This window comes from Clupea harengus, chromosome 23 (assembly GCF_900700415.2).
Source record: "Clupea harengus chromosome 23, Ch_v2.0.2, whole genome shotgun sequence".
NCBI classification, from domain to species: domain Eukaryota; kingdom Metazoa; phylum Chordata; class Actinopteri; order Clupeiformes; family Clupeidae; genus Clupea; species Clupea harengus.
Window position 1 is genome coordinate 15,942,630 of NC_045174.1, and position 12,302 is coordinate 15,954,931.

Here is a 12,302-nt window from a genome sequence, read left to right on the forward strand (position 1 = left end):
GACTGATCAATTTAACAGTTCAACAGTTCTTGTAGTTATACTAGATCCTCCATCAACATGTGACCTCATATAACTGTAAGTCAGTCTTTTCACAAGTGTAGTCTTTCAATTGCCCACAGAAAACATTATTCATTATTCATTATTAATCCCAATAACTGGATGGAGATAAAGAGATCACATCAGCTGCTCCTGAGGAGGAGACTAAAAGTGAAGAGAGGACCACAGAGGCAAGTGTCGTGTGTAATAAGTACTGTACTGAGACAGGTTTCAAACTGTTTGCTTTTCCAATGGCACTTTCAGACTTCCCTCTTACTGTCTTCTAACAGACTATAGGTGCTTTTCCACTGCAGGAACTCAGGGTTCTTCCCAGGTGGTGCAAATGTCTACAGGAATGGCCCCCTGATCGGCCATCTCACCCTTTCTGTTTTTCTACCGCAGTGCAGCACGGATCGACACGGACCTACAAGTGATGGAGCCTCATATTTTGTCTTTTGATCGTGGCATCAATTTTGAGCACGGCAGAATATTGAAAGATTTCATCAGCGGCAGCACCAACAATAGATTGTTAAACCAGAGATTATCTAGATAACGTTAGGATTACCTCAGGATCGAGTTTGTTGAATATTCTATAAAGTTGCTAACACTCCATTAAATGGATTCATGTCATCTCAATTACTTCATAAATTAATATATCAGCACCACTTTGATTAATTAAAGCCTGTATTTTAGCCGACGTTTGACGTTTTGCTTGTGTTCATTCAGTGATAGTAACCTCAACAAATTAACTAGGTAAGCTATCATTTATTTTGCCTGTATTCACCGCGTAACCTCTGGTAAGTCTTGCTGGTTTTAATAAAGGTGGTTGTTGTTGTCTTCCACTCGCGTTGCGTTTAACCAAGCATCAACCATCACTGCAAGCGCCACCCAGCAGTTTCAGGGTTGCACAGAAGTACCTACCCCATAGTAGGTACTTATTTTGCCCCCAACAACAGCCCTTAAAGACATTTACATTTAGTCATTTAGCAGACGCTTTTATCCAAAGCGACTAACATATGTGCGACTTACAATGTATACACATTTTACATTTACACTGATGGCACACTGCACATCAGGAGCAATTAGGGGTTCAGTGTCTTGCTCAAGGAGGCTTCGACAGGGAATCGAACTAGCAACCTTCTGATTACTAACCGACTTCTTTACCTCCTGTACCACTGTCGCCCAAAGAGGTCCTTCAGGGGCAGTTTCTGGAGTGGACAACCACCTAAAGTTGCCAGCTCCCCAAAAATGGCCCACGAGTTCCTGCAGTGGAAAAGCACCTTATAAATGAGCAGTCGAAGGACAACCTATCAACCCCCATGCAGCAATTTAGCACTGTAAGAAATGATTTATGTTCATCTTCATATAATATATAAGCCTACATCTGCAGAAACAAATTGAAAAAAACTGACAAGAAAATGAATTATTTACAGCTCAAAATGGAGGACAAAGGGACAGTTAAGCTTGAGACTGAATTGCCTGAGCAATTATACTAATATTATCACTATTGTCCAGTCATTAAGAAATACTTGTCTTCTTTTCAGGATGTAATTGATTCCTGCCAATTAGATCTCTGACCATTGTTTAGCACAGGCAAAGCAGCTGCTTTGGACATCTTGGACTTAAGTAGCCCTGCCCAGTGGCAGGTTATGTTCAGAGCGTCTGTTTCCATTGATACTAACCTAGCCTAGTTGTTCTTAACTGAAAACCCAGGCTTATGGCTTGCTCTGAGTTAACATACCCTGGACAGTGACTAAACCCGTTTTCTGGAATACCCCTCAGGCTTGTAATTTCAGGCCTCATTGTGATATTTTTGTAGGTAACTTACATCGTTCAAAATATATCTAATTAATTTCCCTAATACAAAAAGTTATCTTTACTTCACGGTGCATGTAAGACCGTGCATGTAAGAGTAGGCGAGTGACGAAATCAGCATACTCGATGCTTAGAACAATAGATCGTCCCATTTCAATCCATAGTTCAAGAGTTCACCCGCGCGAATGAATTGTTTACCCATTGTTTGACTCTGTAACTGGTCCAGAGCGGACACTTCTATATGGGCAAAAGATTACTCGTAAGTATTTACATCAGACTAGGAGCCGAGGTGACGGTAGGCCTGGTCACTTTTCAAAGGAGAGAAAAATAGAAGGGCGGAGAGCCATGCGCATGAGCGTCGGAAGGGCGGTTACGTTTTGGAATGTTTATAGTTGCAGGGCGGAGCTTCTCAATATGCTCATTTGGCACTGTTAGTTCAAATACTAATTGAAATGAAATAGGCTATCAATATGTTTGAATATATCCCTATTGAGACATAACACAATTCACTGTGATAGTTTTTTTTTAAAATTATAAGTATTGACTGTTTTAGCACTGTGCAGCACGTGCATCTTTGGTGACCGCATCTGCTCCACAGAACCTAAATGACCCTATCGCGAGAGCACAGTGGTTGTGTACCCGCAGAGCTTGACCGCTCCGGAGGGGAGAACCAGTGTCGGTCACTAGTCTCGGGACCACCTTCGTATTGCCCCAATGACAACATTTCATCGTGTCAGCTCCAAGCATGCTCGCGCCTTCATATCTTACACACATGCGCAGGATTTATGTAGAAACCTGAGGCTGCGCTTTTACACGTTCCACTCTCGGGATCTACTCCATAACGACCCCCTCCCCTTCCACCCCCACCCACTCACATAACCACACGCACGCACAATGTGCACCTCCATGCCAATTTAAATAAAGACATGACAAGTTTCTAGAAGACGAGAAAAGTTTATATTTTAATATTGTACAGTATAAAGGAGTTATTATGTGTATAATTACTGGACATGATAACAGATGAACATGATGGTAAAACTTGAAAATATACAACAGTCCGCTGCCCTTCCAGAGAAAAGTCTCAAGTCAGGTTTCACTAAGCGTACTTAAACATTTTCACTCTTACAGAGTAAAGTAATACACCCGCCGTTTTTAAACATCCTCGTCCAATGATTCACTTTTCGACTGTGGTATAACAGCACATACTTAACAAAGACTGCTGTTTAGTCGATTACTGTTTCAAGTGACAGGTCGATTAGCGCTACAAGTGATACACAAAGAGGATAAGACAAAATAAATAGTTAGGGCTGCTGTGTTGCCATGAACGTATTCCAATTAAAAGTCCTCGATTTTTTTATTATTCTGGATCTAATTATCACAATATAGTGCAAAAGTGGCGGAGAAGAAAGGTAAAAAGGTCGGGTTTTAAGTCCGCACAAGACCATACAAAAATAATTACAGATACCAAAACCTCCTCAAAAAGTCTATTTACACTGTTTGTCAAATGTCCGTCAGTGTCTCATCTGTCATTTGAGTTCACTTCTTCTTTGCTGTTTTCTTTGCTGCTGTCTTCGCTTTGGGTTTCGCCGTTTTCACTTTTTTGGGCTTACTCGCCTTGGCAGGTTTGACCACCTTCGCCTTCTTCGCCACTTTTTTGGGTTTAACGGGCGCTTTCTTCTTCTCAGCTTTCTTCACTTTCTTCTCAGCCGGTTTACTCTTTTTCGCCTTGGCAGGGGACTTGACCACCTTCTTGGGCTTGGGAGCTTTCTTGGGCTTGACCGCGGCTTTGACAGGCTTCTTGGCTTTTACGACCACTTTGGGCTTGGCTGGTTTCTTAGAGTCCTCTGCTTTGGCCAGTTTGAAGGAGCCGGAGGCACCAATGCCCTTGGTCTGTCGAAGAAGTCCAGTACCCACCAGCCTTTTCAGGGCCAGTTTGATCTGAGAGTCCGCGTTGTCGCCCACTTTGTAGTGGTTCTTGATATACTTGGCAATGGACTGCCGGGACGCTCCTCCACGACTCTTGTCAGCCAGGATCGCAGCTTTGATCATCTCGGAGTATTTGGGGTGCGACGCAGCCTTCTTGGGGGCTTTCGTCTTTTTGGGTTTCTGTGCCGGTGCGGCTGCTGTCTCTGCCATGTCGAAGTGTTTGGATGAGTTCGTTTCAGGGAAGCTTTCTCAGTATTCAAAAGTCTGAACGCCTCTAACGTTTTTCAAGAATGAGTCGAATACGGAGGATTAGTGCAAATATCACTGCAGACTATTCCTCTATAATCCCCTAATTTAACGAGATCCTCACCAGGACGGGAACTCCTGCGGTACGCGCTGTGTAAGTGTATATTATTCTCCCGGTGCGCCCATAGACAATATTAAGCCTCGGCGCGGACGTGATTGAGAACACCAACTGCCAGCAGCTGATCGAGCAGGCTCCATGAAACTCGCGCGGGCCGGTTTGTGTTTCTTCTTCCTCGAACTAGCGCTAAATGTACAAAGTTGGGCCACGCATGGTTCCGTCCAACCGTCTCGGCTAAAAGCAGACACCCCAGGCTTCACAAGCGTACCTGCTTCCGAGGAGAATTCGCCGACCGATAAACTTTTATTCCTTGAAAACCCACCCGAAGCAGCGAGCGAGGAGTTGGATTTTGCAGAATTCGTGCGAAATTGACCCAAAACAACGGAACCGATACCCAAATCACACCATGCACGTGAAACCCGAATCAATATTACAATGAAAACGCGCCGTTTGACGCGTGCATAACATAATTTTCGTTTTTAATCCACCGTTAGAGTTTGACAACTAACACAGTCGGGTAGGCGACTCGGTGTGACGTGCTTCAGATTATTTACTGTTAAACCTTTTATAAATGAAATGTGAGTGAATGAAAGTTACTCCTAAATGACATAGCGTGTTGGGGCATTTCTGTGGGTTTGTACCGAATCGGTGCGTTTTCTCTCTAGGGCTCTAAAGCGTCAAACTAGTGCATAAACAAGTGTGTGAAAGGCTGCCTTGCAGCCGGGGCAACTCGCTGCTAGGAAAGTTGCCAACATCTCAAAGACCTGATACACCGTCTCTCACACACCGGTACCGAGGAAACGGCTCGACACACGAACAGGTCGTTGTGTCGGTGTCGGCGGGAGGGCTTGAGTCGGGCCACGGTGAAGACAGTTTGCACCCACAATATCGAAGTGATCATATAAAACACGGCGCGCGCTCCACATTCTTTTGTTCAGTGGTCGTCTGGCGGAGGAGAAGGGGCGCGAGCTAAGAGATCTGATCTCGGCTCGTGCTCCACCGGGCATTTTAGAATAATCAGAGGACACGTCTGTACGTGGTGTGTTCTGGTTTAAGGGACGGTGCATTTTTAGAGAATTTTCTGACTGAGTGCTATCAGGCTCCTCTCCTGAACGCCATCTTGAATCCCTGAAGATCATCAGTGTATAGTCAGTCCAATGCGCCTGTTATGCCATAGAGTCAAATTAACTGTACTGTCATTGTGTAGTCCTTATCCATTTCATTAATTGAGCTAATTAATTGAAAAGTTGATTGTATCTGTGTTCTTAATAAAGGCCCAAAAGCTTGGCTGGTCTTGTATCCAACCTGTCTCCCTATGATATTTGACTAAGGTGAAGATGATGCGCAAATTATATTATGGTTTTGAAGTTGACATTTGCAGCGTGTCCAGAGCATCGCGTTAGAGAAAATTCCTCTACATGATGATAAGACTGTGTCAACTCGTGGACTCACACACACATGCACACAGTCCAAAACACAGACACACACACACACACACACACACAGACAGACACACACACACATAGAGAAAGACAGAAGCACACATCCACACGCAAATTGTATATACACGTCATCTCTCTTTGTTGGAGGCAGCACTCTCCTTCACACAAACGAACACACACACAGACGACCACACTCGCTCAGCCTCAACCTTACATTTTATTACTCATTGTGCGCGCCCGTGGACGTGCGCGTTCTATGTTGGTAGTGCACACGGTGTTCTCCGTCCCTGTATTAATGTTCGGGATTAACGGGATCTCAAGCACAAGCTGTTAAAAGCAATATAGTTTGCTTTTATTTATACATTTTCAAAGGCCCACTTTTGCATTTTCCACAAGGCTGTTTTGGTGCTGGAAACAGCACCTGCAGTGCACGTGCACGCGCACATGCTCCCCAGTCAGACAGAAACATCGGAACAATAAGGGCGCGTGCGGTGACTTTGGGTTCGGTCTGAACCAGCACACGCTAACGACCTATACACAAGGGGCTGTCTTGGATGTCAATCTGGATTTGTCTCGTATTTTCCCGTTAACGGAGGGGTCAATCAAATAGGCTTCTCGGAATAATATCTGTAGTCTACCCACCCAATACGTAGTCTATAGACCGGGCCGATCACTTCAGATGTGACTTTCACCGATCCTGGCAGTGGCGTAGGAGTTATGTCCTTGACTGATGTATAGTAATAAGAATCTGTTTTATATGTTCAAACGTGTTTTGACTGTGGGAAACTCCATAGGGCTACATTTTGATTTAATGTTATTCTAATGAACCCCAAAGAAAGTGCAGTGACGTGTACATAGGGTATTCGTGTGGGTCTGACCCTGACGGAGTTTATATGCAAGCTAAATATATAGACGACGGCCAGAGAATCACCAACCGCTCAGTATAGCCCAGGCCAGAGCGTAACTTTAGCCGTGAAACGAGTCTTATTTTCAGACGACTCTGATGAGGACGTATGGAGAGTGCCATGTGGATGAATGACAGTTGTGTGTGTGTGTGTGTGTGTGTGTGTGTGTGTGTGTGTGAAAGAGGGCGAGAGAGAGAGAGAAAGAGAGAGAGAGACAAGTGTTCTGCTGACCTCAGCACAAGCCCCTCTCATACACACACATGCGCGCACACACACACACACACTCATACAAAGAATACAGTGTATGTCGTTGGACACATTTGTCCCTCACACACTAAGAGAGTCACTGTATGATTCCCTATACCCCTCCCCAAACACAGCACAACATGTGCGCTCCCACACACACACACGCACACACACACACACACACACACACACACACACACACACACACACACACACACACACTGCTGTCATTCACAGAGCAGGTAAGTAGCCTATTCACAGCTGTTTATTCTCCACCCATAAAAAACACAAATGCGTGCACACCCCCCACACACACACACACACTACACACACAGACACAGACACACACACACACACACACACACACACACACACTCACAGACACTTGTCTGCACACCTGTGTGCCATTTGTCAGTTTGGGTGAACAGTGCCTGGCATAATCTCTCTCTCTCTATCTCTCTCTCTCTCTCTCTCTCTCCGTCTGTCTTTCTATTTCTCTTTCTCGCATGCTCTCTCTCTCTGTCTCTTATTCTTTCATTCTGTCTCTTACTCAGATACAGATTCACGCTCACTCACAACACATCCATACACACATACATTATCATATATCCTAACATATTATGCGCATATTATTAGGTAAACTCTACATGATATTCCTGATTTCACACTCCTATTCAACTCATTCAACAATAAATAAAATTAACATCTCACAGGTAAACTCTGTGGTTTTATCTATTTAAGTGTGTGTGTGTGTGTGTGTGTGTGTGTGTGTGTGTGTGTGTGTTTAGTACACTTTCAGTCAGTGGATGTTCAGTTAGAGGGGTGGAAGTGCCTGAGGCATGATGGTCTTACGACCGGTTCCACAACTAGCCAGCAGAGGGCAGCGGAGGGCATTACACTCAGTCGTACGGGGTCCAACACTGATTCTGCATAGGCTATTTTAGACTAACAATGCGCTAAACTTACATTATGTGCACTCCCTGACAAAGAGGTGAAAATGCTTACAGATTCGTTCACCCATCAATCAGAGCTGAATGATAATGTGGCCTATGTCTCAAAAAACCTTGAGTATCTAACATGAATTAATGAATGCGTGTGTGTGTCTGTGTGTATGGCACCAAATGTTGGTCCTTGTGTAATGGAAGTGTAACCTCAACTGAAGGATGCACTTTATGGTGTAAAATTCATTGTCATAACTTGGGTCTTAACACAGAACAGAAACACAGAAACACAGAAAAGTGAACAAGGAAAAAGCAGTGTATGTTTACTTTTGTCTAAAATATCTGCTCAGATTTTGGTCGATTCTTGGGTTTGTGTGGTGATATTCCTGTACAATGTGGGGGACAATGTAAAACGATTATGGGTATGTTGTAAAACTAACAAAAAAAGCACAATGGACAAAACCTGACAGTAGTAGCACTTCATGGATTTGATATTTTTAATATATTTAAGGGCAGTGGCAATTATTTATTTTATTAATTAATTTGTGCAACAGAAGTATATTTCAGCTTGAATGCCTTGTCAACAAACTATGAAGGTGGTCCCACATATGCACACACAGACACATATGCACACACAGACACATAACCACACATAGACACACACACAGAGACACACAGACACATATGCACATACAGACACATATGCACACACAGACACATATGCACACACAGACACATAACCACACAAAGACACAGACACACAGACACATAACCACACACAGACACACAGACACATATGCCTTTTTACTGTTGCATGTATACTGACACATGCACTTACCTATGCATACACATCTGTCCTTCTATGTTTGTGAAGGTACATGTTTATGGGATGTTTATGATTCAGGGCTCAACCAAACTGCTTTGCCTCTTTCTTTAGGGAATCCTATTCTTCCAGAACAAGGTACTGACGGAGTGTCAGAGCTGACCAGTTAAAGCTACATTGGGCAGCAATTTGCCAGTTTTGAGCAACACACACGCACGCACACACACACACACACACACACACACACACACACACACACACACACACACACACACACACACACACACACACACACACACACACACACACACACTACCACACACACACACACACACACACACACACACACACACTCACACACACACACACACACACACACACACACACACACACACACACACACACACACACACACACACACACACACACACACACACACACACACACACACACACACACACACACACACACACACACACACACTGCCAGGCATACACACACACACACACACACACACACACACACACACACACACACACAGCCAGGCACACATACACACACCAGTTTAGGTATCATCTTCAAATTCATTGTGATGGCCTTGTGAAGGACAGCTAAACAAACTGCCTACTTCTGTGCACCACACTGCAAAAATGTAAGAAAAGCTTTCACAGCAAAACATGGCCGACTACATCAGTAAAAGGCACCGGTTAGCATGTTACCAACCATGTTACCAAAGGTGCCAAATCTACTGCTGTTGGTGTTTGCAAGGTTTTTTGCATGTGTTTTAGGTAGTTAGCGCGCTAGTTTTAGACTAAAACACCGTACGGTTGCTTTTAAAGCTTTGGGCAGACATGGCCTCCTGGTCTCCTCCTTTGTTCCAGGTTTAGACACAGGTTTATTTTATTGTATTTATTCATATTTAGTTTATTTTTATAATCTGCTGGGTATGATGACAAATAGAATGATGCAGGTTTGTTCATATCCCTGTAGTTTTTGTCTCTCTCTGTCTCTCACTCTCTCTCTCACTCTCTCACTCTCTCTCTCCCTCCCTCTCTCTCTCTATCTCCCTTTCCTCTCTTCTCACAAGTGCGGCCTGTCTACATAACTCTCCAAAACCTTTCAATTCATTTGTTTCGATTCTTTAGCATGCTGGAAATCAGGATCTCTCAGTGAGGATGAAGGTCGAGGTGTTTTTTTTTCTTCATGTTTTCCTTGAATTAATCCCTGTGCGTGTGTCTGTCTGACTATTCCTGTCTCTGTCTTTGTTCAAATGTGTATCTGTGGAAATTCATTAAATGTGTCACTAGAGGGAGCTGTCATCTTGTCCTTTGTCTTCCTCTCTGTGTAGACGCTCTCTCTCTCTCTCTCTCTCTCTCTCTCGCTGCACAGTGAGGCCCAATTCAAAAGTCCACATCGAAAACCAGCTCATAGCTGCGCATCAAAAAAAAGTGAACATCTCCAAAGTGAGGCCCAGCTCAGAGCTGCATGGGCAGGCCCAGTATTGAGCCCAGCAGTATGGCCTACCTCACATTGGAGACAAGCTCATAGCAGATGAGAAAACCCTAATTAAGAGCTCCATAGTGAGGCCCAGCTTGCAGGTGCATGGGAAGGACTAAAGGCCTCAAAGCCACACACACACACACACACACACACACACACACACACACACACACACACAACTCCAATATCAAATAGGACAAGTAAGTGGACCCACAGGATGACACCAGCTGTGATACGGATTTGCATTGATTCCTTTAGCAGACACTTACACACAGACACACACACAAACACACACACACTTACACACAGACACACACACACACACAGACACAGACACACACACACACACACACACACACACACACACACACACAGACACACACACACACACACTTACAGTTCACGTGCCTAGCACTGGGGAAAACATATTATTCATGGTACTTTGCTGTTCGTGTGTTTTTCTTAATTGGCTATTCACTTACATTATACCAGTTCACTTTACTTGTGAGTTGCTTTGGATAAAATTGTCGAATAACTCCATGTAAATGTACATAGCTATACATGTTGTTGGTGTGTGTGGTCCCTGGGAATCAATAACCCCTATAAGACCATTGGTTGTGTTAGCAACCAGTTAAGGTGCCAGTATGGTACTCCAACTCCGTTACGGATGGGCGGGCAGACGGATAGGACGGACTAATTTGCATTTTTGTTGCCTTTATGGTTCTCCAAAGGCTGTGGGTGCTGAAAACAATTCACCGCCAGAACAGTAGATGGAGAAGCGTTTTTTTGTCGAAGACAAGCTACACCATGACGTCTTTGTGTGTTAGAAGTCGTCGATAGGCTACGGGGACAAAATAAATCCCCCCCGGACAAAAGCCCAGGGGTCCCACACCACCACAGCTCTTCCTAACACGTGACAGATCTACTGGTGCAAAGTACAAATGTGTCTGATATGTGTGTGTGTGTGTGTGTGTGTGTGTGTGTGTGTATGTGTGTGAGTGCGTAGCTAGTCACAAACTCTCAGGCCAGCTGTCTTAGGCGTGTGAGTGTGTGTGTGTGTGTGTGTGTGTGTGTGTGTGTGTGTGTGCGTGTGTGTTTCTGTGTGTGTAAACGTGTGTGTGAATGTGTGTGAGTGTGTGAATGTGTCTGATATGTGTGTGTGTGTGTGTGTCTGAATGTGTGTGGGTGTGTGAATGCGTCTGATATGTGTGTGTGTGTGTGTGTGTATCTGTGTGTTGTGTGTGTGCGCTCATGTGGATGTATGTGCCCTCTCCTTTCATCCCTAGTCTTCCTAATTTCCGTTTTTTAGCCGTTCAGTAATCTCTTTTGGGGCCCTGCCTCTCTCTCCCCTGTGTGTGTGTGTGTGAGTCTGTGTGTGTGTGCATGTGTGTTTTAGACCGCAGGGATCCCCCGAAGTGACATTACACTGTTTTACATCAGAGAATGATAACACATGCATTAATATTCATAGGTTTTGCTGGTTTGTACTGTATGTGTATGAGCGAACTTATGTTCTGTAGGGATGGGTATGTGTGAGTTTAAAAAATGGTGTGTGCCTGTTTGGTTTGTAGATTAGGCACATTTTTCACATGTCTGTGTACAGTGGGTGTGTCATTTGTGTGATTAGTTAGTTACTGTGTATGTGTGTGTGTGTGTGTGTATCTGTGCCTGTGTGTGGTGTGTGTGTGTATGTGTGTTTGAGTGAGTGTGTGCGTGTGTTTATGTGTGTATGTGTACCCACCTCTCTGTGTGTGTGTGTTTGTGTGTGTGTGTGTGTGTGTGTGTGTGTGTGTGCCTGCCTGTGTGTGTGTGTGTGTGTGTATGCCTGCCTGTGTGTGTGTGTGTGTGTGTGTGTGCCTGCCTGTGTGTGTGTGTGTGTGTGTGTGTGTGTGCCTGCCTGCCTGTGTGTGTGTGTGTGTGTGTGTGCCTGCCTGTGTGTATGTGTGTGTGTGTCTGCCTGCCTGCCAGTGTGTGCGTGTGTATATGTGTGTGTGTGTGTGTATGTGTGCCTGCCTGTGTGTGTGTGTGTGTGTGTGTGCCTGCCTGTGTGTGTGTGTGTGTGTGCCTGCCTGCTAGTGTGTGTGTGTGTGTGTGTGTGCCTGCCTGTCTGTGTGTGTGTGTGTGTGTGTGTGTGTGTGTGTGTGTGTGCCTGCCTGTGTGTGTGTGTGTGTGTGCCTGCCTACGTGTGTGTGTGTGTGTGTGTGTGTGTGCCTGCCTACGTGTGTGTGTGTGTGTGCCTGCCTACGTGTGTGTGTGTGTGCCTGCCTACATGTGTGTGTGTGTGTGTGTGTGTGTGTGTGTGTG

The 12,302-nt window shown here is 44.7% G+C and overlaps 1 protein-coding gene across 1 annotated transcript; it reads right to left on the minus strand.

Moving 5' to 3' along the window:
* Positions 1-2,789: 2,789 nt before the first annotated feature.
* LOC105910521 (histone H1.0-B) lies at positions 2,790-4,204 on the minus strand. Its single transcript, XM_012839249.3, has one exon. The coding sequence runs from the start codon at positions 3,985-3,987 to the stop codon at positions 3,388-3,390; it is 600 nt and encodes a 199-aa protein (XP_012694703.1). The 5' UTR covers positions 3,988-4,204; the 3' UTR covers positions 2,790-3,387.
* Positions 4,205-12,302: the final 8,098 nt, after the last annotated feature.